The 27,710-nt window shown below is 42.2% G+C and overlaps 1 protein-coding gene across 5 annotated transcripts; it reads left to right on the top strand.

The window, feature by feature from the left end:
- Positions 1-258: 258 nt before the first annotated feature.
- On the top strand, positions 259-27,431 carry DAZAP1 (DAZ associated protein 1). 5 transcript variants are annotated; one of them, XM_075524460.1, is made up of 13 exons: positions 259-433; positions 6,557-6,597; positions 7,057-7,223; positions 7,534-7,599; positions 8,234-8,344; positions 10,743-10,791; positions 15,331-15,413; positions 18,772-18,925; positions 20,443-20,472; positions 20,902-21,042; positions 21,950-22,132; positions 24,082-24,215; positions 26,433-26,571. In XM_075524460.1, the coding sequence occupies exons 1-12, from the start codon at positions 402-404 to the stop codon at positions 24,204-24,206; spliced, it is 1,182 nt and encodes a 393-aa protein (XP_075380575.1). In that variant the 5' UTR covers positions 259-401; the 3' UTR covers positions 24,207-24,215; positions 26,433-26,571. The 5 variants fall into 5 exon arrangements, with proteins under 5 accessions (XP_075380575.1, XP_075380576.1, XP_075380574.1 ...); XM_075524461.1 differs by having other exon boundaries at positions 260-433; positions 24,127-24,215; XM_075524459.1 differs by lacking the exon at positions 24,082-24,215 and having other exon boundaries at positions 263-433; positions 8,237-8,344; positions 26,433-27,431.
- Positions 27,432-27,710: the final 279 nt, after the last annotated feature.

The following is a 27,710-nucleotide window of genomic DNA, read 5'->3' as shown; positions in this document are numbered from 1 at the left end:
GGGCAGGCCCGGCGGACCCGCACCCCCCCCCCCCCCGGTGCAGCGCCGAGCACCGCGGCCGCACGTGGGGCGGGCGGACTGCCCTTCCCGTCGGCCCCCGCGCGCCGCGCCGCTCCGCCCCGCCCCTCCCTGGGCGCGGCCCCGGAGACCCCGTAGCGAGGGCAGGTGCGCGCGCAGCGGCGGTTGGCGGCGCTGAGGGAGCGCGAGCGCGCGGCGGGGGGGGCCGGGCCGGGCCGGGGGCGGCCGTTGCGCAGCTCGGGAGCGCGGGGGGGGGGGGGAACGGGGCACGGCCGGACGGCGAGGAGCGCCCGCCCGCAGCCCGCGACCTGCCGCTGGTGTCGCCGCCGCCGCCGGAGGGAAGAGCCGGGCGCGGCCCCGGATACCGCCGAGGAGCCGCCGCCATGAACAGCGTGGGAGGCGCCGACGAGATCGGGTGAGGAGGGGGGGGGCGGCCGCCTGAGGAGGCGGCGGGGCGGGGGAGGGGCGGGGGTCCGGCCCCCCTTTCCTGCGCCCTGAGGCGAGGGCCGCGCCGGGGCTTCCGGAGGGGGGGGGCGCGCCCGCCCGCCGCCGGTCCCGTCCGCCCGCCGCCGGTCCCGTCCGCCATGCTGGGCCCCTGCGGACCGGGAGGGTGCCCCCCCCCCCCCCCCCCCCACGTGACCGGCCCGCGCCGGGCTGCGGCGGCGGCGGCAGGTGCGCGCGGCCCAAGGTCACCCGCGGCGCTTCCCGCGGCCTCCCGGGAGCCCCGGCCCGGCCCCGCCGTGGGGGGGCGAGGGGGGGGCCGGTTTGTTTTCCCCTTCTCCGTTGCTAACGAGGGGAGGGGGTGTAGAACCCGCCGTTGACTTTGTTCCGGTGACTCATCAGGGCTTCCCCCCCCTGTCCCCGGAGGGGCCGAGGGCCGGCGGGGCCGTGGGGCAGAGACCTTCGCTCTTCAGCGGAGGAACGGCAGGACAAAGGCGGCGGGCGGGAGCCTCCCCTCGCCCCTCGCTTCCCTCCCCTGTGCCGCAGAGGAGCCCTTGCGCTGCGCCTCGCTGCCCTTCCGAACTTCCCCTCCGCTCAGCCAGCCTCCTGCTAGCTGTCCTTAGGCGCGGGCGGCATCTCGGTCAGAAGAAGCTGGTCTGGCTTTAAAGGCCTCCCAGAGATTTTGTGGCTTCTTCAAGCTGATAGCCTGACATAGGTCTAGCTCTTCTGCGACGTGTTTAGGATGGTTGTACTTCAGTGCTTGTATTCTAAAGCCTAAGCGACATTTACATGGTGAGACTGTAGACTTGGCACGTTAGAACTGAAAGCAGCAAAAAGAAAATAAAAAAAACCCCCACGATTGGCTGCTTAGCTTTCACTACAAGTTTTGGCACAGAACACGCGCCTCGTAAGCGGTCACCTTTTCTGAAACTAGAGTGGACGTGAACCAGTCTTCCGTTCTTGTGCTGTCTCCAGTGCGTAGTAAGATGCTTATTTACTGTGCGTGCTCTTAATTTGTACAGTCTGAAAAATACAAGAGGCAGGACAACTGTTTTGAATATAACACGTTGCGACAAACAACACGTATTGCATGAGGCGTGTTTAAATGTGTAGGTTTTGCTCTGAAATTATTTTTATTTGGTCCTGGGCCTTAATAACTGTCTAGTGCCTTATGAGAGACCTGATGAGCAGCCTCCTGTGTGCCGCTGTTCTGGAACTGTAGGTGAGTGCAGGGTACAAGTTACTCAAAGAAATATTGTCAGCTTTCATCCTGAGCAGGCCCGGTTGCCACAGAGCTTGTTCCCAGTTGCATACTGCTTAGATTTTGATCCTTCTGAGTTGTAAGCAGATTTGAAAGGATTGGATTTTAATCAGAGATGTTAATTGTCTTTATTCTCCTCCCCCAAAAGTGCTCAAAGGGAAAGGTGAAAGTGTAGAATAAACTGCAGTTTTCATCAGCTGCCTGTAGCTGTGTGAAGGAAGCTCTGTTTTGAAAGCCGTTGTGAGATGCAAGTCTTTATAGGAAGTTCTGAATTTAACCACTCTTCTAGACAGAGATGTTAAGTTAAGAAAAAATAATACTTACGAAGGCTGTAGGCCTTGCAGTCGTGTTGCTATGAGTAGGTAGGGCCTTACGAGCGTTATTCGTTGTAATTAGTACTTGGGACTATTTTGGGTGAAAGAAAGTGCTGCTCTGAGATCCTCCTGTCCTACAGGATGTAGCTCGTTGGGACTGTGCTGAGAGGAATGGTAGCTGTTACTCAAACTGCTGGATTATTTTACAGAGGCAAAGAGTTTGTGGTTTTGTTGAGTTTTGGCACTTCTAAAATACCTGTGCATGCTTTGTTACTAATTCTGGGATTATCTGCTTCAGTGACGGATACGTTTATGGTAGAAAAGAATAAATTAGCAAGTAAAATTTTGTCAGGAAATAGTTGAAGCGGAACACGTGGGTTCGTGAAACTTGGTTAAAACTTATTACACGTACTGTAACTTCTGAAGAGTCATCATTCTGCTTCCTGCTCCCCAACGGAGCACTGCGAGGAACGCTGCTGCTTCGGGTGTCCTGTGACTGTCGGCGTCTTTCCCTTACTGGTGCGCAGTGCGCACCGTCGTGCCATTCATGCCGGGAAGAAATAGGCTAGTGTTTTGTGTTCTCATCAGGCTCGTGCCGGGGAATTGCTTTATGTTCTGTTGGGGATGGACTAGAGCAGCCTTCTAACACTGCAGCGTACATATGTAGCTTTATGGAGGTGTATGTTTTTGAGGGTGCTATAACTAGGTATGAGGACAGTGATGTCAGCAGGCTCAAACTGATAGCATAATTTTAATAACTACCAGCCCGTAAACTGTTGGAACAAAAAGTTTACAGGAGGCAGCATGCGTAAGGCCTCGTGAACGGGCTGGTGATGCAAGCTGAATGCAGGGGAACGAACGCTCCCATTATTTCATACGACTGTCTTGCCTCTGACAGCTGTCTGGTACAGTATTGCGTCTGGATTTTTGTGTTGGGTAGGGATTAGTTAACTCTTGCATTTGCTCAGTGTGTTCGAACCAGGCTGTGGAGGAGTCAAAGGCCAGGGTAGTCCCGGCTTTTGGCGTTCTATAGTGTGCATATAAATAGAAGCCATGTATTTACATACAGCTGCTGTAGTTGACCTTAGGCAACCCTGCTTTTTTGTTTGTTTAAATGTATGTAGGGTGACTACAAATAATTAATAATGGAGTTGGGAGGTTTCAATGACCACTGACTGTGGGGAGTCCTCCTTCCCTGCAGACAGCTTGATGTCCTGTCAGAATGCAACTGGTATTTTTAGATTGATCTTATATACCAAGCTATCAAATGTAGTTAAAAAAAAAAAAAAATCCCAAAATACAGTTGGTTGAGAAAATGTAGCTAACACACAGTCACGGCCATCAAAACTTTAATCTGAGTAGCATTAGGGCGGTTATTTTTTGCTTTGCTTTTAGGAAATAGTTATTTCCCTAAACTTTCCCTAAAATAATGAACTTCCCCTAAAAGAACGTTCCCTAAAATATTGGCAGAAGAAAGAGCACACAGATTTCTGCGTGTGTCCTGTATGTGGAGGGGAGAGGTAGTAAAGGGACAGTCGTGGCAGCTCCCAGGAAGTCTGCGTGTGGTGACGACTGTCGGGTGAAGTTTGGCTGTTCCCAGAAGACGACCTGTTGCTGAGAACCTGGTGTCGACTGAGCTCTTGGCACCGGTGCCACGAGCGACGCCTTTGCCAGTAGAGGGAGGTGGGGGGAGCTTTCCAGTCCTTGAGGAAAACTTCGTCATCCTGAAACATGCAAGGAGAAAACAGGCCTGCTTTCAGAGAGGGTTGGTAATGGATGAAATGCCCTGCTTGTGCTTTATCAGAAGCGTGATGGTGATGCAGGAGCAGATGCAGCCACTGTCTTCTGCAACGCTGGGAAGACTGTACTTTCTTTGCACGTTAGTAGTTCAGTTATTTTCTGGCCTGCTTAAGAAGATGCTTTGATCTGTGCTTAACAGTTGGTCTCTTTTTTCTTTTTTTTTCTTTTTTTTTTTTTTTTTTGAAAGATAAGACTTGGGTGACACTCAACTAGTGACTTAGAAATAAAATTTCCCTCAATGGAACGAGACTTGTATGTACCATGTAATACTGAATTTAGTCACCCCTTATTTTCATGTGTAGTGTACCTGCACTCTTAAGGCATTGGTTTAGTCACTGCTGGCTGTTGCGTAAGGGGCATGATATGATGCTGTATCACAGAGAAATGAATCAAAGTGGAAAGGGGCTGCTGGTTTCTTCTGCAGCTGCCCTGCTATGCAGGACCTTCTAGGTGCAAGGCTTTTGCTTCACTGATGCTCCTCGCGCACCAGCAGCGCTTCTCACTGGGGGGTGGCTGATTTCTTACTGCAGTTTCTGCTCCTGAAAAAAGCAGGTGAGAGGAAGTTTAAATTTTTGTAGTTGTTAGGAGAACCTCAACTTCCTCCCTCCCTTTAAGGGAAGGTGCACTACTTCCCAGCCTCAGCTCAGCTGCAGCTATACTCAGATTTATCTGTGGGTGAGTAGAAGACCTAGAAGACAAAGCAGGCTGTGGTTCCTCTCTTTGAGGACTGATAAGAGAAATAGAGGGCATCCTCCGAAGATAAACTATCCCAGCACTTGTCTGTGCAGACCCGAAAGCTATTAACAGAAGAGCTTTTGAGTTGGTGCTTCTTACTGAAAAGGGCCAAGCGTTGAGGTGGCTTTGAACTAACCTTTAATTATGGAGTAAATTACTCTGCCTGGAAGTTTTGTCACACCCTGAAGTTGATAAAAGAGTTGCAGAGCAGGCAGTCTGGCATCTTGCTGCTCCTCTTTGTGCACTTGCCTGAGTACTTTGGCGTGCTCTGACATGAAATGGTGCGGATTTGGATGCTCTTTTCAGAAGATGGGGTTGCTTCAGATTTGACTGAAGTTTTAAGTGTGGAGTTTAGTTTGGGTTTTAGCCATGACTTTCTCATCCATTTGGAGATATCTCTAAACTAGATTGTGAAATGGTTTCACAACTAATTGCTGAATTAGTCCTACTCTGTTATTTAGTACTTGCCTCACAAGTTTACCTTTTATCTTAGACTTGAACTTGGTAATTCTACTTTTGCTTTCTTTTAGAAGATAATGGTAGACAAAAGTGATTCTGACTGGTCTTTCTAGGTGAGCGAGGGAGTAACACATAAAAGGAGTGGATGAAGGGGTTTTGTTTGTTTTAATCAGCAGTTTAAGGACTTTTCTTTACCAGGACAGTGCTTTGAGAACACAGGGCCAAGGAAGCCTGAGGGCTAACTTAAGCTTTTTTGATCAGAGGAGGGGAAAACCCCTCATATGCTTTCTGTTTTACCCAATTATGCAGCTAGAGAACAAGTACAGAAATTCCAGGTGATGCCCGAATCCAACCGCTGCATCTAGTTCAGCATTCCTTTGTGTGGAGTCTGGTTCTTTTAGCTGTGATTCCCGTTGGGCTTTGACCTTCTGGCACGTGAAAGTTGGCCACATCATCTCAGGGCAGACGCACTTACGTTGCTTATTATTTGTAAGTTGGTATTAAATAACTTCAACGCGTGGTGTTATTTTTCATATGACGATACCTCTAAATGTAGGAGATGGCAATGTCAAGTGTGTAAACTTCAGAGTCTGGTGTTATTTTTTTAACCTGTTTTGGTTGTCAGTTATCTTTCTGGTAATGCTCAGTGTTAGGTAGCAAATGGACGCAGGATAGCCCAGCTGTTCTTTGAACTTGGTTTTGGAGGCCTAATACAAGACTGTGTACAGCTCTTGATCATTAACCTGGGATTAAAGCAGTTAATGGAATGGGCTCGGGTACTTAAACTAGGATGTCTGGTTTTCTGTCGGTTTGCTTCATCTCAGAAGTTTTGGATTTTGTTTCTGTCCTTAAATTGGAACTGCGTGGACCCTGCAGCTGTTTTCCTCTGTTGCTCAGAGAAGTTGTGTAAGTAACTTAGAGCTCATGATCCAGGCCTTGACAGGAATCCAAACATCCCATTTGGATGGGGGGGGGGGGGTAACCAGGTAGAATGATTTTATAATGGTGTTCTCAGATCGCTTTTCAAATAATTTTAGTGATGCTTTGTATGTATTTTTCTGAACTATGAAGTGTTCTATGCTGGAACTCCTTTCTGCCCCAAAAGAGTGAGTAAATGTACCTCGTGTGATGTTCTATGTTGTTTTTTTTTTTTCTTCTGGCTATTGTAATGATTTCTCAAAGCAACACTGCCTTCTCAAATACCTGGGAATAAGAAGTTTGGAGGAATTTAGGCTTTTCTGATATTTTTGTCTTCTCTTTGCATAAAATAATAAAATGTATTCCTGTGATAAGCTTACAGTCTCTGTTCATGCTTGTGGCACACAAAACAGATGCTTCACTTTTCTGTGTATCTTCATGAAACAGAAGGTAATTGTCCCAAAGAATAGTGAATTCTAGTGAAGAACAGGCTTTGTAGTGTATTTTGGAGGCCTCAGTACTGCCAGACCTCTTCAGAATAGCTGACTTCTGCGTTAAATGAAGCATCTGTCTTGTAGCACCCTAAAACTGCTGTATGCTTCAATTGCAGAAAACTGTTTGTGGGTGGCTTGGACTGGAGTACAACACAAGGTAAGCTATGTATTCTACAGTTGTTGAGCCAGGCCTTTGTGAACAGCAAAACAATGTACAGATGCACAGCTTTTTAACAGACAGGACTGTGGTAGGAAGATTTGGATGAGATTGTACTGCTCTCTTCTGTTAATGGATAACATTTTCTGTGGAGAGAGTTCAAATATATGTTAATCACTTTGGGGTTTATATTTTCTATCAGTGTTTGGTATTGAAGTTTTTGTCAACTTGGAAGATGACAATTTTTTATCATTGTTTTGCTGTGATGCTACTTCTCTTGTATGTGAGTGAAATAAAGCAGTATATACCATTTGTTCAGAGGAAGTAAAATTTAACCATTTTCAAAAGATGAGTTTGAACTTTTTTAGCTGGTTGCTTGTCTTATGTCTCATGATTGCAAACACAGCCTGGTTAAAGTTAATATCTGGTTCTGTTTAATATATGCTTTTTTTTTAACAGAAACTCTTCGTAGCTACTTCTCCCAGTATGGAGAAGTTGTAGACTGTGTAATAATGAAAGACAAAACAACAAACCAGTCTCGAGGATTTGGATTTGTCAAATTTAAAGATCCCAACTGTGTGGGAACAGTACTGGCCAGTAGACCTCATACGTTAGATGGCCGAAATGTAAGTTGCTTTTGTGTTTTGGCTTTTTTTTTTTCTGCTTCAGAACTTTCTGCTCCAAAGATCTGTTTTAAATTCTGGCTTCTTATTTGCAGACTGGATAATATAAAAGTTACCTGGTTGTTGGTTTTAATTATTTATTGTAAGACAGCTTTAACTCACTGATTTGTGTCACGTTGTAGAAGCGATGTATTGACGATAGCTTTGATCTGAGGAGTTGGATTTCAGCAGTGCTGTGTTCAGCTGCCATAAACGTAACTTTTAGAACAATATTCTGCACACTGAGATCTGACCAAACTGGAACTTCTTCCAGATTGATCCAAAGCCATGTACACCTAGGGGGATGCAACCAGAAAGGACACGACCGAAGGAAGGATGGGTAAGGAAAGATACTTGGTGTATCCTGCCTGTTTTCCAAGTTTTGGCTTACCTGCTAGCAGTTTAATTGAATTCACTTGGGTTATATCCATGTTTTAAAATCAGGAGTCAGTATGCAGGCCTTGAGTGTAAATTTTATTTCTGAAAAATGTCTTCTACTTAGATTTCTGTGGTAGGACTCCCAGTACAATACAGTGTTAATGCACATTTTGTGTTTGTGTCAAACTCAGTTTGCGGGTGTGGTATTTTCTTAAGCTCTTAGCAGTACTTTTAGTTGAGTTCTTCAAATCTTGAAACAAGTGTCTGGAAGTGCACTCACGGGACTGATGCTCTTTTCCAGCCTACTTCACACCCTGCGGGTTAATATGATTTCATTAGAAAATGAGTAAATGGCCTCAGAACACAGTCCCTAGTTTTCTGATCTTCTGAAGAACAGAGACTGGGTTATAACTGTGGACGCTAAACTTCTGAGCTCTGAACACGCAGTTGTTTCACTGTAATGACTTAGGAGACTTCAAGCCTGGAGATGGCTCCCCCTCAACCTGCAAGAGAGCATTGTTCATGTTTAAGTGTAAAATGATCGAAGTAGCCAACTTTATTGTCCTCCTGACTGAATTTTTTCCTCCTTGATTTAGCAGAAAGGATCCAGGAGCGATAACAATAAATCAAATAAAATTTTTGTTGGTGGGATTCCTCATAACTGTGGCGAGACAGAGCTCAGGGAATACTTCAAGAAATTCGGAGTGGTGAGTCATTCAGCATGATGGCAGTTATCAGTCGGTTGCAAGATGCTTTCCCTCCCCACTGCCTTTTCTCAGATTTCGTCAAGCTGTCAAATTTTGGGTTAATTTAGACAAACTGCTGTAGGGACATATTGAAGCATTTTGTGATAAACTGTAGTAAACGTTCATCATCTTGAAATGTATCTTGCTGTTTGTCAAAATCTATTGCTCTGATATGTAACTTACTTTGCTGCTTCTGTCTCCTCTTGTTTAAGTCTACCTGGTGCATTATTCTGTTCCCTTCTTGCAAAAACTCCTGAGTTGAGTTGGCTTAAGAATAATTTTTTTCTCTTTTCAATTGATAACTTACAGCTCAGCAATTAAAAAATTGTTGTTTAATTGGGGGGGGGGGGGGGAACAGCAAGTACTTCAGTGAGCTTACGTCTAAGATCTCGTCTTTGACTATGTGTACAGATAGGTTAAACCTTGCAGTCTCCTGCCATTATTTTGGTAACAGTAGTTGCTTTTAAATCATCATCTGGAATCAGCTGAGTTCTGTTGTCCCTAGAACCTCCATTCTAGAGATGAACTACTCACATTATACACCTGTTTTTAATTCAGTTTGTAACCTCAAACTGAAATGACTATATCTTCTGATTTTGGTGGTTTTTTCTATTTAGTTCTAATTCCCATTTATCCCAAATACCATTGCCCCTTTAAGATGGTAAACTATTGAACTAAATTACTAAATTCAGCTGTGAATAAGTTTGAGAAACTTAAAGATTGTCTGAGTTAAATTCAAGACTGTGCCAGCGGATGTGAACTTGCCATCTTTGAGTGGCATTTAGTGTGTTCTTTTGATACTTTTTTTCTAATCACCTTTCTCTAAGATCTCTTCTTAGTGGCAGCAAAGGATTTGTCGATTCTTTCTCAAGTGGCTAAGTTTATCAACAGTACTGTGTTTAAAATCTGATTAAGATAATTAAAAAAAAAAATAAAAGGCAATGGCTAACAACTGTTTCTTTAGTTTGAAAGGCTGCAGTAGACTTGTAAATAAAAATGGGGGAGCATGTTCCACATCTGTGGAGCATAATTTCTAAAGGCTCTTCCTCGCAGACTTTTGGCTTTCCAATTCTGACCTCTGGATGGCTTGGGAGATACAGGGTTATGTTCCACCAAATATAGAAGGCAACAGCCATTAAGTGTAAGTGCCTTTAAAAGTAAGTAGTAGAACTTTAACAATAGTGTAGAAATTGGGGAGTCTGTGTAGCGTTCTTAATTAGTTATCTTTGGAGAAGTAGAGGCTCTTATATATGTTTTGTTAAGAGGCAAAAGCAGGCACTGATTCTTGGACATGGTAATTACTTGGTAAATAAGACCACTGTGAAGAAGGGGATCCAAATGTACCAGTGGGGAACAAATCTGGCACTGTCACATGGCATAATCCCCAAATACAGCTCAGCTGTTAGCATCCAGTAGGATATATTCAAGTGTGTATCGTGTAATAAGTTGAAAAGTGTGTTTTCTAGCTGTAAGTAAACGGTGAATTTACGTCAGATTTTAAGCTAATTCAGGGGATTCTAGTAAAAAACATCCCAAGATTGACTTGAAGGAGAAGATGTGATTCCATGAGGTCACACACATTTTGTGACTGCTTTTCTGCATCTGAGAAACTGAAAGGCAGTTCCTTTCAGCTGTTTTAATATTGCCTCTGACATAAATGTTACACCTCTGGTTTTGCTTAAGTTGTAGCTCACGGTGGTGCTTATTCTGAAAAAAATCTTGAAGCCCTCGAACAGCTTGCATTTTCCTTTTTTGTGTGTGTGTGGTTTTTTTTTTTTTTTAAAGTTAAAATCACACGGATACTGATCATCCATAACTTAGGGGTATTTTGGTAATGCTGTTTAATGCTTCAAGTTATAACTGGTACTCTGTGCCACACTGATATTCAAGTAAGTAATTCAGAGAAGCCATACAAATTCTTAAACGTGTTTGGAGTTAAAGCTGCTTTTCATGTTGAGAGTGAAAATGTTTAAAAATGGAAAAAGTAATCTTTTAAGAAGCTACACTGATGAATAGTATGTTGAAAACCAGAAACCTTTGGGGGTTTTTTTATAGGCTATAGTGTGGGTATAAACAGCATAGCGACCTTAATGCTAGATTAAAATCTTAAGTGTGATGAGACCTTAAAAAGCCACGATGTAGCAGCTTTTCAGAACAGATGAACTCAGGCTTTTCTACAACTCCCATAAAGAGCAATATTCCCAATTTGTTTGCACTGCACTGGGACAGCCTGGTATTGATGGCTACATCGAGCATTTAATTGTGCTTTGTGGATAGAGTGCGGGAAACCAGCCTGTAGTAACTGTTTATAACACTCCCCTGGTAGCACAGTTAGTAGAATTTCCCTTCTCTCTTCCAGGTCACTGAAGTTGTAATGATCTATGACGCAGAGAAACAGAGGCCCCGAGGTAAAGGCTGATCTAGTTTGTCCTTGAAATTTCTTCATACTCTCCTATAGTCAGATGGCAAACTATTTCACACCATCAGAAAAGGTAGACTTTTTTTTTTTTCTATGTTGCCTCAGGAAAAAGAATAATTCACTGGGCAAATATCACTTAGAGTCTAGACTCTTCATCTGCAGCTTTAGTTGGTATCTGTGCATTTAAAGTCAGATGTTTCATGTTCATTTATGGGTTTTTTGCTAGTTTTTTAGTTGAATGAAATTTGATTCTCGAGCCGCTCCTGTGGCTTAAGGTATTATTGGGGGGGGAAAAAAATGAGCAGCCTTTCCTCCTGTTCTACATGAAAGGTATGTTGATGTCTGTAATTGCATGGGGGGGATACTCCAGTTCAGAGTACTTCTGAACATGAGATTAGAACAGAATCCATCCATTATACGCCTTTTGTTTTGCTTAAATGGCTTCACTCAAAATGAAAGAAAAACACTTCTTGAACTACACAAAATAATTCTGAAATATATATATATTTTAATTGGGACGTATAATCCCTGTATGCTAGACTGCTTTTTTAAGAGGAAAAAAAAAAAGAACTGGATGTTTCACTAGACTATTTAATCAAGTTGGTAACCTTTGGTCAAAATATGAAGCAAGTTTCACGTCATCCACCTTCCATTGCATCTGTCATCTGTTTGACAATTAAGAGGCAATATTTTAAATACGTGAAGCTTAGTTGCACTGACCACCTTGTAGCATGTTCTACATGCTAGAGAATAGTTTGCCATCTGAACTTTCATTTCTCTTCTGACTCATTATTAAGAAATATATTCTTCACTTCATATTTATTAAGCTGTTAAGTCTTAGTTTTATTTTTAATTTAGACATACATCCTTAGTGACATATTTAAGTGTTTCATAGTAAAGTATGGTAATGTTAAGTAAGTTCTTTTTTTTTCTTTTCTCTCTGTGAATTGTTTGACTGTGATTAACGATATCTCTTTAGATTTCTTCTCTCTAGGTGATAATTTATCACAGAGGTACAGGCCAGTTCCACAGTCAGAGGAGGGACGGGCTTTGTCTTTTATTGGAGTGTAAACGAAGTTTCAATATATTTGTTTTTTTGTTTTCTTGCTTTAGCTATCTTAATCTTCTTTCAACAGATACTTTTTGTTTAAGCAGAACATAAATTCATCTATTTAAATGCTCTAGAGCATCTGATTTTAAATAGAGGAGGCAGTGGAGGCAAAGATACGGGCATCTGAGTACAATTGGTGGTTGAAGTTCTGAAATATTTCAGTAATTATTGTATCATCTATATCTTTGTAATACTTAATCCCAGCCTTGCAGCCTCTGAGCAAAAGGTACTAAAACATCATGCCTGGTCTGGATTAATCCTGGTCTCAATTAATGGCTTCTCTGCTTAATGCTATACTAAAAAAAAAAAAAAAAAAAAAAAAAAGAGGGCTTTGGATCCACTTCCTAGGTGGTAGCTTAAAGCCGAAGTGACAGACGTGTGCAGGTTTGAAAACCTCTGTCTCCATCCAGTGTGCAGATGTACTGCAGAATACTTTCTCCCTTAATTCATCTGACTTCTTAAGCAGTGTTCCTGAATCCTGTGGCTCTGGCTTTCCTTTTTTTTCTGTTACATTCTTTTACGTAGTGTGGTAACTAACTGTCATCTCCAAAAATGGCCTTGTTAGTCCCTGGGGGTGTGCTAGGAAAAATTCCTCATAGTTTGTACTCGGTACTCCTGGCCATGCGTCCCAGAACACTCTTCCGCTTGCCTTCTCTCTCTGATCTGTATTCTGTTGCATAGAGTGCTACTCAGTCTATACACTTGTCCTTTTAACACCATACCTAAATGACTACATATTTATAAAATTTAAAAGGCCGATTCACTGCCATCTTCTACTCATACCATTCTGAATTTTGCCTTCTTCCATTAACTTTCCCATCCTTGCATTTTGAACAGACCCCTTACTGCATGTCATTTTACTAGTTTGCTGGTAGGAGGACGGAAAATTTATCTCTGTTACTAATCCCTGTAGTGTTCGTTCATCTACCTTCAGCTTCTCACACTGGGAACCAGATTCTCGGGTAGCGTCAGAGCTACAGTGATGCCCTTGAGGAGCCGGCTGTGTGTCTTCAAGTATCCAAGTCGTCTTTGCTTACTCGCAGTCCCTACCTACTTCTGTTAGCTCTCCTGCAAGCAGCGCTTTCATCAACATTCCTTTCAGAGTCCCAAGTCTAAGCGCAGCCAGCCTCTCTGCATCTTAAAAGAAACAGTGGCTTTGTTGCAGTCTCTGCTTCTCATGCTTTCTATTCTTGGCTAAACCAACAACTGTGAAGTAATTTACAGGTTCTTGCTGTGTTTGTTCTCTTCTTCCCCTTGGCTGCAAACCAGCGTCATTGCTCTGTTCGGTAGTCCACTTGGATTCCTGCTAAATGCAATTAGTTTCTCTAGTCTTCAATAAAGTCCTGTCCTTCAAAAAATAAAGCTACTAGATGATAGAATTCATCGCTTTTACTGTATTTAAAATTTCATGTTGTTGGAATTTTGCTGTGTATTGTACTCTGATTTCTTCACTGTTCCTTATCTTGTGGTGTTTGACCCTTTTAAATCCTTTTTTTTTCTTTACTGGCTTCCTCAATGACCTCTTACTCTCCTTCCTTCTCCCCCTCCAAACCCCATCCCCATCCCACAATCTATTCCCCTCCTTCAGTCTTCTTGGAATCAAGTTAAACGAGCAACCTTCATATGTAGATGGTATCCATCATTTTTCTTTCCCATGTCTTTTTAGGTAAAGGCTGTAATACTAAATGTGTGATTTAAATACAAATACTTTTCTTTTGGCTCTAATACTTAGATTTCTAGTTAACCTCAGACAAATATATTGTGATGAAATGCTGCTCTCAATTTTGAGGCTGCTTTCATCACAGGTCAACAAAACTTCGTTTATACTGCCAGTCTCTTGTGTGTGGGAAATGCTAAGTTTTTTCCTTTTTATTTTAAGTTTATTTTAGTGATGTCTTTTGCTCTTGTTGCTGACAGCAGAATTTGACCTGCTGGAATCTATTTTGGCCTGTATCTTTGTGTATTTTTTTATATATATAAACTTTCTCTACAATAGGCCTCTTTGGGCTTACCCAACCCAGTTGGATAAGCTTAGAGAGACACTAACTGTTATAGATACTGTATTTCTGTTTAACGCTTTAGAGCAATATATGGCTGCTGTCAGCACTAGCTGCAAAGCAAAATGCAAACCAAGGGGGAAATCTTGGGTTTCAGAAAAGCAGAAATGCATCCATGTTCCATATGCTTTTGATGCCGCACCTCGTTTTTCTTTCTAATTTTTATTGCTCTGCCCTTAGCTAATCTAAAGAATGGCACAATTTATGTACTGCATGTTTTCTTACCTTTCCTGGGATTTGGTTGTTACACCAGCAACGAGTGGTTGATGGCATGAACCAGCCTCCGTGTTCTGTGAGATTAACCACTATTTTGCCACTCTCTCGGCAGTATCGGCAGCTACAACCTAAGTGCAGTGGTTCTCAAAGTGTGACCTCAAAAAGCGATTTAGTCCTGGGGCTTTGCCTCTTTTCCAGCATCTTCTACAGACATCAGACACTCCCCCACAACCTTTTCAAAAGCTGCTGGATTCAGCTGAGCTGCCACCGTCTAGGGCTATGGGCAGATAAAAGGGAATGAGCTACCCTTGGGGATCTGGAGCAGTTAGCAATGTCTTGGGCAAAAAGAGGGACTGAGAAGTGTTGCATAGATCTTAAAGAGAAAAGCAGCAGGAAATATAAGAAATAAAATAGATTAAGGGACGTGACGGCAAGTATCGCATTCTGTGTAAGCAGCACTTCTTTAGTTGGCAGGGTTGCTGTGTTGGAAGGAGTAATGTCTATTATGTGTTTTTTCTAAGGCGTGGAAAACTTGAGAACCTCTGATCTAGGTTGTTAGTTTCTGAAGCTTCTCATTCATCCATGGAGTGGTAAAATTTTTCATGCTTTAACAGCTACATTTCAAAGACAACTTTCTTACTTTCCACGGAAAATATTCCCTAATTGGAAGAGCGGGATAAGGGATGGGAGGAAGTTGCTTTGCAGCTTTGGGGAACAGGGAGGTAATAGGTTTTCCTTGGGAACCTAGTCTGAATCACAGATAGGAGCAGCAAAGTTGCTTGACTTGAATCTGCTGTCCCACAAGTATTTTGGTTTTAATCATGTGGTGCAGTTCTATTTCTGACTATATTAGCACTTTTTTTCCATTTCCTGGTAGGTGGGTTAGGAATACAATCAAACTGAAAGATAGTTAACAAGCTCAGTTTGTAAGTTGCATGTGTGAAACCAAGATGAGGCATTAATTGCCTAATTACAGGAAGTATCCATTGCAATTTTCTCAGATTGACTTTTTTTGAAAATTTAACACAAGTCTCGGTTATCTGAAACCCCTGCTTGAACCCTTGGTCCGCCCCTAATACTGTTCATCATCCTGTTTTGTGTCACAACACCCTGCTACCTTGATTCACTCTTCGTCGTTGGCTAGGTTTTGGATTTATTACTTTCGAGGACGAACAATCAGTGGACCAGGCTGTCAACATGCATTTTCACGACATCATGGGCAAAAAAGTGTGTAGTTGTAGTTTTATTTTACCTTAAGAAAGAACCAAGTCTTGGGCAACTAGCAATTTCACTGGTGAATAAAAGTTATTGATTCAGTTAGGCGGGAGAGCATGTATGTCCAAATTCGAGGCTTTATCCATGAAGGTGGGGAAAGTCTTCTGAGTTTGCTTAAACAGGCGAGAGAGGCAGTTAGCTTGTGGCTTAGCCCATAGAAGAGATGGATCTTGAGAGCCTGAGAGCTCAGGCTGTGGGCTGTTTTGTTTTGGGTAAGGCCTTGTGCTGACAGACCTGGGGGGCTGCTCTGGCTGAGCTTAGCTTACATGACACGGCGTTGATGATGGCTAGCTTTGTTTTGAGCACTGCTTAGTTGCAAGAATGGAAGTTAGTTGTTTCCAGCTGTTGAAAATCAGAGTCCCAATGAAATCTGAGTTGTTCAAGGCTTGGTTTAAGATACCACTCCTTCAGATGTGTATTTGATACTCAAATTTTGAGGTGGTGTGAGACAATCTACTTTATGTAATCTTAAACTTAAAAAGAAAAAGAAAAAACATCATGAAGGATTGGTTTTTTAAAAAATTGGGTCACTTACTGTGAAACTTTGATACAAACCCACGTACTCTATATAGTATTTAACCACAATGCAGTTAAGTGACCTCTGGTTGTTTCATCTTCATACTGTGTTGTCAGCAAATGGATGTTTGATAGGGAGGAATTTTTTAGGCTTGCTTTGATGTCACTCAGCAAGGAACCTGCTTGTACCTGTGGAAAAAAAACTAAAAGCAAAGTAAATTGTTGCAGGACACCCAAGGTTTATACAGAGAAAGTAGCAACTTCTTAAAGAAAAATTAACCACAGGAAATTCTGGTAAATTTAAAGTCCTTGCAGCTTTACAGTACACCCACGGTTTTTTAAAGTAAGCGTTAAAACTGCTAACCTTAGAGTGAACAGATTCCAAGGAAACACAAGAACACTGTCACTTTCCTTAAGTTATTGCATTGTATAATTTTGCATTGTCTTTTAAGGTCTCTATATGTGCTGATATTTCATAAGCATTTATTTAGCTAGCAGGGGATATATTCTTGCGTATCAGTGGAATTTTGATTAACTGTGCAGTATATAATGCTTTTTATTCCTATGAACTTGTTTTGGGGTTGAGGGGTGGGCTGATTTCCTAATAATGGAAATGAAGCAAATGAAGAAATGTGCTTGTGTAATCAAGAACATTAGTGTATGTTCTTGATTACTAGTATTTTCCTCTTGTGAGCAGCGAGCACTCCCAGTTGTGAGCAGAATGCGCTGACAGCAGTAAATTTACATGGGTAAATGTATGAACTATCTATATCCTGTGTACGTCCTCTGATCTTTCCTTGGAATTGCCTTAAACTTACATGAACCACTTAAATGAGGTCACATCGCAAAGCAGCATGCTAGATACAAATAGGAACAAAGGGCGGTACGTCTGCTGTAGTGGGTCTGGGAAAGTATGGAGAACCCTGGTGAGCCTTCGAAATGTCACCTCTTATGCTGCCGGTTTTCAGAGTACGTAAGCACTAATTCAGAGTTCTCCATTGTTTCCCAAACAATCTCAGTACCAAAATGAAATAATCTATTTTTGCCCCCCTCCCCTCCCCCTTTTTTTTCCCTTTCAATGACATAAAAAGCAGAAATATGCAGTGTTTTTTCAGCTAGGAGCAACAGAGATGCCTCATTTCTTGGTGTAAACTGGGCTTTAGGCAGGCGTAGAATTTTAACCTCGGTGCTAAGAATATTGCACAGGGATTTTTCAGTCCTCAGTTTGGCAGTTCACCGCTTCCAAATGTGCACTGAAAAATTAATGGGATTCTTCCACATAGATTAATGAACTCCAGATACTCCGCTCTCTTCATTGACTAATAATGCCTACTTTAAAAATGGTATCTCTTTCTTTTTGGTAATTAAAAAGGTATTGCCGAAATGAATCCATATGTTGTTGAAAGGAAAAAAAAATTAAAATTGCAAGAAGGACTCTGCTTTTGTAAGCAATAACTGAATTCCCTCAAGGCAAATGTGTTAAGACTCATTAATTTGAGTCCTTTGAAAAATTCCCTTGGTTCCTCTCTGGAAGGGCCTTCAGCTGACAGAGATTTGGTTACTGTCATGTCTCATGTCCTTGGGGCATCTGCAGCGGGGTGGGGGCGGGGGGCTTTGTCCTTGCCTTGTGCCTGTTTCCTGTTTGTTCTCTGACATGAATGGTTTTTAAGACATGGCAGGAAGAATTCTGAATACTTTATTTTCCATACTACTCAGGCCCATTGATGATTGAGATTTATTTTCTTTGTACTCTGGCACCCATTAAAATTAATCATAAAATAAAAAAGACTTTAATTCAGCATGCATGAGTGCTGAGAGTGTTTCATTAAATCAGAAACTGGATTTTTTTGAGAGGTTTATATTGAATGTGCAGCTTATTTTAAGTAGGTCAAATGCACTTATTCGATGGCTTGGAACACTAGGACATTTTATCTTTGAATAAAATAAGTTAAGCACTGTGGCTTACTAATTTTAAAAACAGGAGGGCTTTTGTCACTGACTTAACACAGTATGAAGATTTGCTTCTTATTGACTCAACTGTCCATTTTTATTACTTGCATGTTTGTTTACTTTTTTGTTAGATGTAATGTAAGATTCTCTTATCACATCCATTCCCTCTGACATTGTTTGAGTTAATTGAGATTCTTTAAGCGTTAGCCTGGGGAAGGTAAGTCTTTATCTTCCATTAGACATTTAAATAAAATCTAAGTTTAAAAACAAACAAACAAAAAACCAAACAAACAAATGTGTGTTTCTCAGGTATGAGCAGAGCTGAAATTGTAGTTAGATGGGGTGGGTTTAAACTGTAACTTCAAACGGACCCCAAACATGTTTGAATGGTTAAAGCATTAGTACCCTTTTTCAGAGCGTACTCTTTACTCAAAGTTCTTTTTTTACTGCAAATGTCAGCTTTGTAACTCCTGCCTTAAATGTTAAATTAGTATGTAAATAATTTAAAAGATTGTGCTTTTTTTAAGTGAAGAGCCGTTGTAAGAGGGTACTGCTGTTTTAAGATTAAAGCCAATGAATACTGTACTATGATGAAACAGAAGTGATTTGTAGGATGTGTTTTACTTGAAATACCTCAATAGTAGGACTTGTAATGTCTTACCATCATATATATTGTACCTGAGAAACATTTTAAATTACTGGCCTTAAGTTTAATAATTAAGTATTTAGACATAAGTCATAAGATGCTAAGTGTAGTCTTAAGTGTAATTAAGGGTGTGTGTGAAGGGAAGGGGGGTATATTAACCTGCACCATCTCTCCTAAATGGCGACTCTGTTTGTTTAGGTGGAGGTGAAACGCGCAGAGCCTCGTGATAGCAAAAGCCAAACTCCAGGGCCGCCCGGTGCCAGTCAGTGGGGAAGCAGGATCATGCCAAGTGCTGCCAATGGCTGGGCAGGTCAGCCCCCTCCGACCTGGCAACAAGGATATGGCCCTCAAGGTACTGCTTTAGTCGTCTCGGAGTCACTGTCGCAAGAGAGTCTTGCCTTTACAGCTTACTGGTAATTTGCTCTTACTGGCAAATGACAGCATTCCCAGGTTTATCAATGCTGTGGCTGTGCTGGATTATTGATAGCGGAACTAAAATTCCACACATCAGTCCTTCCCAGGTCTGCTGAGATTGTTCCTTCAATTCTTTTCCCAAAAACCTTTGTTTCATAGGGCAGAAGCCAGTGGGTTGTGCTGAGTCTAGTGTGTGTCCCAGGCAGTGCTTGGCCTGTTCTGTTTGGTTCTGCCTCTCCCCAGCTAGAATCCGCATGGTTTTCGGTAGTGCGGAGAAGGTGTTGCGAAAGCTCAGCAGCTCAAGTTGTGACTCCAGCTGTGGGATTGTGGCCTGCCTGAGACCCTAATGAAATTTTTTTGTTGAAATATGGGTTTTCAAGGATGAGGCAGTTTCAGAGGAAGTTATAAGTAAAATTTGAAAGGGATGAGAGAAAAACAGATGGTCTTGTCTTTGGATTTTATTGCTTAATGTAGCCTGGAAAAATAACAAGCAGCTATGGGGCTAGCAGTGGTGCAGGGGAGCACTTACTGTATATAATTTTCTTGATTTAGCTTGAACCCTTCAGGGCTGAAAGGAGCAGCCATGTGTTTTGGGCTTGATGGCTATAACCCCCACAAGATTTTGTAGACAGGATAAATATGCTGAGTTCATCCAAAGACAGTTTTGATAACTTATGGAGAAATACGGTGGTATAATTGAGTTGCGTTTGACGGAACAGAACTTGCTTGCTCTGATATATGAGAAATTTTCACCTGGGGGGCTAACGGGAGTGTCACCGCTTCATCTATTGCCACAATAGATGATACCTCAGTGGAGGGATTGCTTGTTTCCCCATGGTGCTTATTAACTTGAAAGCTGCAGCTGAGGCTTTGACATTCTGCACAGATGTGCTAATCTGCAACCGCGCAAATTGCGAAACTAGATTATTTTCAATGTGGTTATTTGTAGAGAAAATGATATCTGATCTAATGGAAAGATTAATGTAAAACATAAATGCATTTATCTTTCAATCTTAATGCTGCAACGAATGCAGAAGACGATGTTTTTATGGTTCAAAAACTTCAAGAATAACTAGGATAAACCTGGTAGTATATTAAAAATGCCTCGGATGTGTGGTCTGCTGTGATTCTGAGTATTTTTGTTCTTTCTACTAGTACAGTTTCTTGCACTTGCTATGCTCACAGCTCTTGAACATTCCATCTGATTTGAGTTTGGAGACTGCTGTCTCTTCTATGTGTTATTTGCTGAATGATTCAGAGTCTTTTCAGAATTGCATATTCAGAAATAGTCCAAGACTGTTTCTTGGGCCATAAAAATAGATTTGTAAGGGACACTGGGAGGATACCCAGTCTATTCCAGAGCCCAGAGCAAGATCGACTTTCTTTTGAATCATTCCTGTTTCACAGGATGGAGCTTCAATGCATGCATAAGTTGCTTTTTTTGTTCTGTTTTAGGGATGTGGGTGCCAGCTGGACAGGCAATTGGTAAGTACATTATATGGGACCAATTTTAAAAGAAAAATTCTACTGAGCGAGGGTGCGGTTTCTTTAAGAATTCACAGGGATTTGTGGATTTGTGTAGTATTTAACCTACATTTAACAGCTTGATTGAATTTGTCCTGAAAGAACGAAGGAGAAGATAGTGTATTCTTAACAAATGGGTAATGGGAGCTGACATACATCCTGCTGTTGCCAACCACACTAATTTGTTATCAAGGAATTACATTCTAAACTGCAGTTATTTACAGTAGGGATACTTGGAGGACAAATATTTCCCAAAGTAAGAATTCACAGAAGGCTGAGACTGCGTCTGAAATCTATCAAACAGCTTTACCCCGTCTAGAGGATGCTGACATAAGCAGCAACTTTTCATTATTAAGCTGCATTAGTTCTTGGTTTCTCTTAATTTTCTAGGTGGATATGGACCACCTCCTCCAGGAAGAGGAGCTCCTCCACCGCCACCACCATTTACCTCATACATAGTCTCTACCCCTCCTGGAGGATTCCCGCCTCCACAAGGATTTCCACAGGGCTATGGCACCCCTCCGCCGTTTAGTAAGTGACCTACAAGAGTTTGAGTACAGTCCATCACCAGATTCAGTTTTCAGCTTTTGCTCATCTTTCTCTGGACTTGGATTTTTTTCCCCTATATTTCAGCTATCCTTAGATGTTTTGTCTGGATTGTATATTCTGAGCTATAATTAACTATATCAGTATTTTTGTCCGTGAGTTGGGTTAGTTTTTTCTTGGGTGCAGTAATCATTTATGTTCTCTGTTTTAAACCTGTGTTGCTAAACAAATGTAGATTTATTGTGTACCCCTATTACGACATCTGAGAGAAAGGTTAGACATTACTGTGTGGTGACCTGGCCTAGACACAGGCTGGGATTTTTGGAGAAGCTTAAGGAATTAAGGTCACAACTGGCACTAGAAATGTAAATAGGATTTTAGCATCTACCCCCTCAGGCTGCTTTTTGAAAAGTCTAGTCACAAACCTGGTTTAAAAAAGAAAGCAGAAAATAGCACCCAGTTATCTAGAGTTGCTTGTTCTGCTACGAAGAAACCATTTGTTTGGGATGTCCTCCCCCCCCCCCCCCCCCCCGATCTTTAATATGGCTTCCTCATGTCTCTCACATGCGCATGCAAGTGCACAGATTTGGTCCCTACTTCTACTTTATCACTTTCTCCTTGCTGGTTGCTGATGTGGCTGCAGTCTTCCTTTGGGGTGAGATTTTTCATGTTAGAAGGTATGTTGTTGGGGTCTTTTAGCCACAGTGGTTGCTAAAAGTGTAGGAGTGAATTACTGCATGGCCAGCTGTAGGTAACAAACGTTTTGGTTTGAATAGACTTACAAGTATTTAAAAAAAAAAAAAAGTTGTATCGTACTCTAAAGCCAAGGAAGAAGTCAGGATGGTGTTTACCCATGTCTTTTCACATGTATCGTATGTTCCTCGTGTTTCAGGTTTTGGTTATGGCGCTCCACCTCCTCCACCTGACCAGTTTGCCCCACCTGGAGTACCCCCTCCGCCTGCCACTCCAGGGGCAACACCACTAGCTTTTCCACCACCACCACCACCATCTCAGGCAACTCAGGACATGAGCAAACCCCCAACTGCTCAGCCAGAATTCCCTTATAGTCAGTTTGGTAAGTAACTGCATATAAAATAAACTCAGCTTGATCTTTCTCCCCTTCCTGTTTTTCTTTTATACTTGGGTAGAAAGTCAGTGTTCAGAAACAGTTTGCTAACACCGAAGGCACTTCTCTTCAGGATGGGAATGCCAGCCAGCAGCTCTCAAGTGATCCTTAAATCACAGAGTATTCTAGCCAGAGGGTATTTTCTTAATCAACTGTACAACATTGCTTGTATGCTGTGAAATAGTCTTCAGAGACTTGTGCACTGCTAGGATAAGTTACTGATTTGCACTCTCCCTGAATCTGTAGTTAAAACTTTTTTTCTCCAAGAGCTTCACGGAGCTTGTAGTTGACTTTTTTTGTGTAACTGACTTTGATCAGATTGGAGAACAGACTTCCAAGAGGAGGAATAGCATCGAGAGGCAAGCAGTACGGGGTATAAGAATCCAAGCTGCGTGCCTTTTCCTCCCTTCCCTCCATTCCTTTCCTGTCTATCTCAAGTTACAGTTCTGTCAGAAGTGTGTAATGCTTAATTGTGCTGTATGGATAACTGCTTCAGATAGCTGATAGAAGACACTGATGTAACAAGTTTTAAGCCAGGCAGACGGTACTACCAAAAAAATAAATTGCTAGACAAGTGCTTGTGCTCCTGAGTAAAATTTTGGCTCCTCCCTGTGGAAGCTGAGAGGGAGTTCTTGTCTCGCTCTGCCACTCAGCCCTGTTTTTGAGCAGTGTTCTCCAAAGAGCTGTTTGTGGCATACTGTTTTTGTTTGGTTTGGTTTTTTTTTTAAGGGATTGTAATTGGTCCCGTTTTATTTCTGAAGTGAACTTTTTGCACGCAGTAGGCCCATGGATTAAGACTGTTCCCCACTTGAACAAGTTCTCCATGTGTGTTAGTGCCTGCCTGCTTCATTTAAAGTGCCTGCAGAAACTGTTAGGAAATGAAATGAAATGTTATTGAAACTTCGTAAAGTTGTTTAAATAGATGCTATTCGAAGTTCCAAAAATGTAAAACTCTGAAGGAATATTAGCCTTTCTGATGTGTTTGTAAAGCAAGCATGTGTTCTCATGTTGAGGAATTTGAAATGTTTTTCAATTTGTTTGTTATAAACACAGTTGCTTGCATAGATAGCTTTGCCCTTGTGACTCAAGAGGAAGTTTTTCTTGTCTTGCCAGAACTTGTCTCTTTCCAGACTCTTTTTGAAGGGGGGCGGACCCTACTAAGTAAAGTATAAATCTGTGCACAATCATTTATATTCAGTGGGGAGCCAATATTTGGGATGTGTTGGAAGTTTAGGAAAAATCTGCTTTCCAACATAGTGGAAAAACTGGGGAGGAGGGATTGCAGTATTTGGTGTGTATAGTACCACTTGCCTCTTGTATATTCTAGGAAGCCTCTTTGCCAGTGAAATATTTCTGGTGTTGTTAGTCTCTTAAGAGTGCTGGGTAGGGAGGGGGGAGGGAGGAAGAGGTGTGTGGTGTACTGCATTTTGAAGAACAACGCTGGGAAGGTTAGTTGTTTAAACCACAACTGCAGTTAGTCTCTTGCCTCAAGAGTGCTTTTCTAGCCTGAAAGCTGTTACGAGTACAAGTGCTAACAGGGATAGAGGTGTTTAATATGCTACAGTACCACTGAATCGTCCACCTGTTTGTAAAGCTATGTGTAAAATCTTTTAAAGTTTTTTAAAGAGCTGTAGCACTTCATGTGATTGCAAATTAGTTAGCAGCATTGCTGTACAATGGGCAGTCTAGCTGGTCTGCATGTATTTACATAAATGCATAAAGCTATGGGCTTTAAAGAGGCACTGAGTTATCTAATCATTGTGGCATTTTAAGATTTGTCCTGGCTTGACAGCATCTTAAATGCTGCTATGTTTACAGCTAGGATGAATGTAAACACTAGTAAATTAAACACTAACATGGGTGTGTCTCCCTCACCCTGAAAAATTATCTCTGTACAGGGCTCTCTTGGGGTTCGTCACCCTGGTCTCCTCATTTCTTACTAGGGCTGGGTACCTATTCTCAAGACCCTTCAGGCTACGCGCCAATACTTTGTTTACACTCTTATGGTCAGGCTGAGCAGTGAGAAACCTAGGTAGGTGGTGCCTATTTACAACCAATGCTCTTGATATATCTGCGTTTGGGAAATTAACTTGTGTTTCTTGCAGGGTCTCTTTTAAGGGGGGGGGGAACAATGCGGCTCAAATGTTTACTTTTGTGAGTAAGGGCGATACAGTTCTTTACGTTCATTAGCTGGCTGAAGTGAAAACTCACGACTGAAGTATGAGTGACGCTGCTGTTCGCTTCCCAAGCTGCTGCGCTGGCGAGGCTTTATCCTGTGTAATCGAACTGAGCTCAGGTTCTTAAGCAAGACTGTAAAACCGTAACGGTCGGCACAGCTCCCTTAGAGAGTAGAGGTGCTGGTGCAAGCAGGGAGCTGCAGCAGGAATTAAGAAAGCGGGGGAAGACAAATATGTACTTAAATGTCTGGCTGTTCAGGTTTATGCTGTAGGTTTCCTTTGTGATAAACAAATTGAGAACGGTGGTTTCCACCACTTAATGCTGTAACACTGCAGTCTACAGTGAGAATAACTTGATTTTTTTTTTCCTTACTCTGAGCGTCACCCCTTGGCAAACAACTAAATTGTATTTTTGGTTGCCTGCTTATCTCTGTCTGAAAAAATGACTGGATTAGCATTTTGAGCTGAGAGAGGCCTGCGATAGATGTGTGTTAAGGCTCATTAGTGGTAGGAAGTCCTGAGAAACGGGCAGAGCTTGAAATTGATATACTGAAGACATGCTAAGAGACTTTGTTTTGGATTAAGAGAGTTAAACCCAATTTAAGCCTGCATAGAAGAGAAGCAGAACTGCAGAAATGTACTTAGTAATTAGGATTCTTAATACCATCTTTCATGGCAGAGGCTTGCAGTGATGCCACTATTATGATTAAAAGTCATATTTAATTACGGGAACTTTTATTAAATTTCTCAATTTCTCCGTGTTCTTAATTTACATCTAGTTGTCTCTCATTGGCAGCAAGAATTGCAGCAAGTCTTTTGTCTTCACCCTTTCTCCCTATCCCCAAATTCAGCTTACTCTACACCTATTCTGAATCTGGTCTTCGGCATGGATCACGTGCAGAGCGGTGGTCGCAGCCTCGCTGAGTAGGCAGAAGGACAGTGTGGCAGGAGAGGAGAAGGGTTTAGTTCCTCAGATTGAGGAATAACAAGTTAAATGTTAACGTGCAGCATGCATTAGCGTAAACTTTAGTTGAGACACAGTACCCATTCAGACTTAAAACTAACTGAACTCGGACACATTTGGTGGTGTAGGGGAGGTGGGAGAAGGGCTTTATAGTTGCTTACGACTGCTGCTTCTCCCTAGCCGGGTTAGAAGTCTTCGCCACCATCTGCAGTAGCAATAGTCAGGTTTTGAAATGGAGCTTTGTTTTTTGAACTTGCAACAAATATACTTCAGCCTGCCCGTGCAGTGAGCTTTCGGAGAAGGACTTAGTTAGTTCTTTCTAAGGACAACTTTAGACCAAGGGTTCCATTATAAAGTATATAATGGGGGCAGTAGCCACAACCTTCTGGATTCTGGTTTGCCAACTTTGTCCCCTCATCTTTCAATTTACATTTTTTGAATTGAGTATTCCTTGAAAGAGAGGCTGATTAGTTAATGAAAATAAATATTCAGGCAGCAGTACTCTGTTTTTGAAAGGGAATTGAAGATTGTCTTCTTCAGTGTGTCTTTTCAGCAAAGGAAGTTTTTTGACTGTCCAGGGAGGATGGTGAAGCTGACTGTACAAAGCCAGAGTCGAATAACTGTGCAGTCAGTCTGAGGTGCTGCAGTGTAATAGCTGTGAGGTTTCAGGAAAAACTTCCTTGCTACATCTTCATCTCTGCTGAACCTGACAGCGCTAGCTTTTAGCCAAAAAACAACCCAACCTGAAACAAAACAAAAAACTATTCAGAATGAGCTGACAGCAAACCTGCAAGCCACTTCAAGCTTCTGAACAGCCATAGTAGGATAGTTTACCTACCAGCCAGGGCAGGATTACCTCAAAAGTGAAAACTACCCTTTCTGCGTACCTGTTCAGTTCTGCTTTTTGCCGTTTCTTCTGTATGAGAAGGTAGATAATTGCAAGAACTGAAAGCAGCTGCTTATCTTCATGTGTTAGACCGAGGCGGTTGTTCCTGAGGCCGTGCATGGCGGGGGGAGCGGTGCCAGGTTCTGAATTTGCACCTCTGTTGTTGTGCCTGTGGATGATACTGGAAGCTTAACTCTGCTGCCTCTTTCCCCTTCTCCCCAGGGTATGGACAAGACTTGAGCGGTTTTGGACAAGGCTTCTCTGATCCCAGCCAGCAACCCCCTCCCTATGGAGGCCCCTCGGTGCAACCCTCCAGTGGCCCACCCGCAGGAGGAAGTGGTTTTGGACGAGGACAGAACCATAACGTGCAAGGATTTCACCCCTACAGGCGCTAGCGTGGGCTGGCAATCAGGGAATTCTGTCCACCCAGGGATGTCTGGTACCAGCTGAACCCAGGAATCCCAGACTTCTGAACTTGTGACAATCACATACTTGATGGAAGAAAAACCTAACAACATTTTTTTTGGGGGGTGGGGGAAGATGGCTTCTGAAGGCAAAGCTGTGGGTGTTTGGACTGCAGTTTTTAAATATTTTCCTTTCTCTAACCCATCAGCACAAATAAAGAAAATGTCACTGGTTCAAACTACAGGGTTTTAAAAATGTCTTCAGCTTTAATTCAAAACTTCAGGTTTCTTTTTTTTGAAATTATTTTTCCTGAGCCTTTGTTTTACCGTATATTGTAAACTTTTATGTTTAAAAGAAAAAAATATATACATTTACAGATTGTGAAATTTTTAAGAGAAATTTTCTACTATGTATGCTGGCTTATTTTTTAATTTAAAACAGGGTTTCCGTTAGCACTGTTGGAAGTGAGGGTAAGCTGCAACCCCCTTACTCCTGACATTAGCGGTGGGGCGGATGGTTCAGAAACTCTGGGAGTTAAAAGAAATCTACTGAGTGTATTTTGCTTTTGTTACCTGATGGTATAGAACTGGTAACAAGGCAGGTGCAGACTTGTTGACGCACAGAGTCACTTACGAAGCGCAGTGTTAGATCTGTGCTTCAAATGCTTTCAAATCCTCTGTGGATTTCGTTAGGGGTTAACGGAGGCCTTGTTAAGATGTAGATTTCCCTCAGGCAAAAGGTTTAGGTGCATTTTGCACTAACCAGTGATTACCCCTGGTTTGAATAAAGAGAAGTACATTTGGATTAGAAACACAAGCCTGTCTCCATTTTTTTTTTTTTTTTTTTTGCTTTTGACAAAAAAGTTTCTTGTGAATTTGTGTTTTCATGAGAAATCAATTGGCAGCCTTGAAAATCATGTCTTAACATCAGTATACAGGCTTTACGCTGTGCCTCAGTGGACTCTTAAACTACTAGCAGTGGAATTTAGTCAGCAGTTCTTCGTGCCTGCTCAACTCTTGCCCTCTTCGTGAGAGAATCGGCTGGTGACGGGTCTGGGGTGGCACTGCCGGATTTGCCTTGGAGAAGCTGCAGAGC

Source organism: Mycteria americana, chromosome 24 (assembly GCF_035582795.1).
Source record: "Mycteria americana isolate JAX WOST 10 ecotype Jacksonville Zoo and Gardens chromosome 24, USCA_MyAme_1.0, whole genome shotgun sequence".
Classification (NCBI taxonomy): Eukaryota; Metazoa; Chordata; class Aves; order Ciconiiformes; family Ciconiidae; genus Mycteria; species Mycteria americana.
Note: the sequence above shows the minus strand (reverse complement) of the source record. Positions and strands in the feature narration are given on the sequence as shown.

Excerpts from the sequence above, each read along its gene's own strand:
- DAZAP1 (XM_075524458.1), top strand. The coding sequence starts at position 402 with ATGAACAGCGTGGGAGGCGCCGACGAGATCGG. Across the intron at positions 6,598-7,056 it reads GGACTGGAGTACAACACAAG|AAACTCTTCGTAGCTACTTC; the intron begins GTAAGCTATGTA and ends TTTTTTTAACAG. Across the intron at positions 15,414-18,771 it reads ACGACATCATGGGCAAAAAA|GTGGAGGTGAAACGCGCAGA; the intron begins GTGTGTAGTTGT and ends CTGTTTGTTTAG.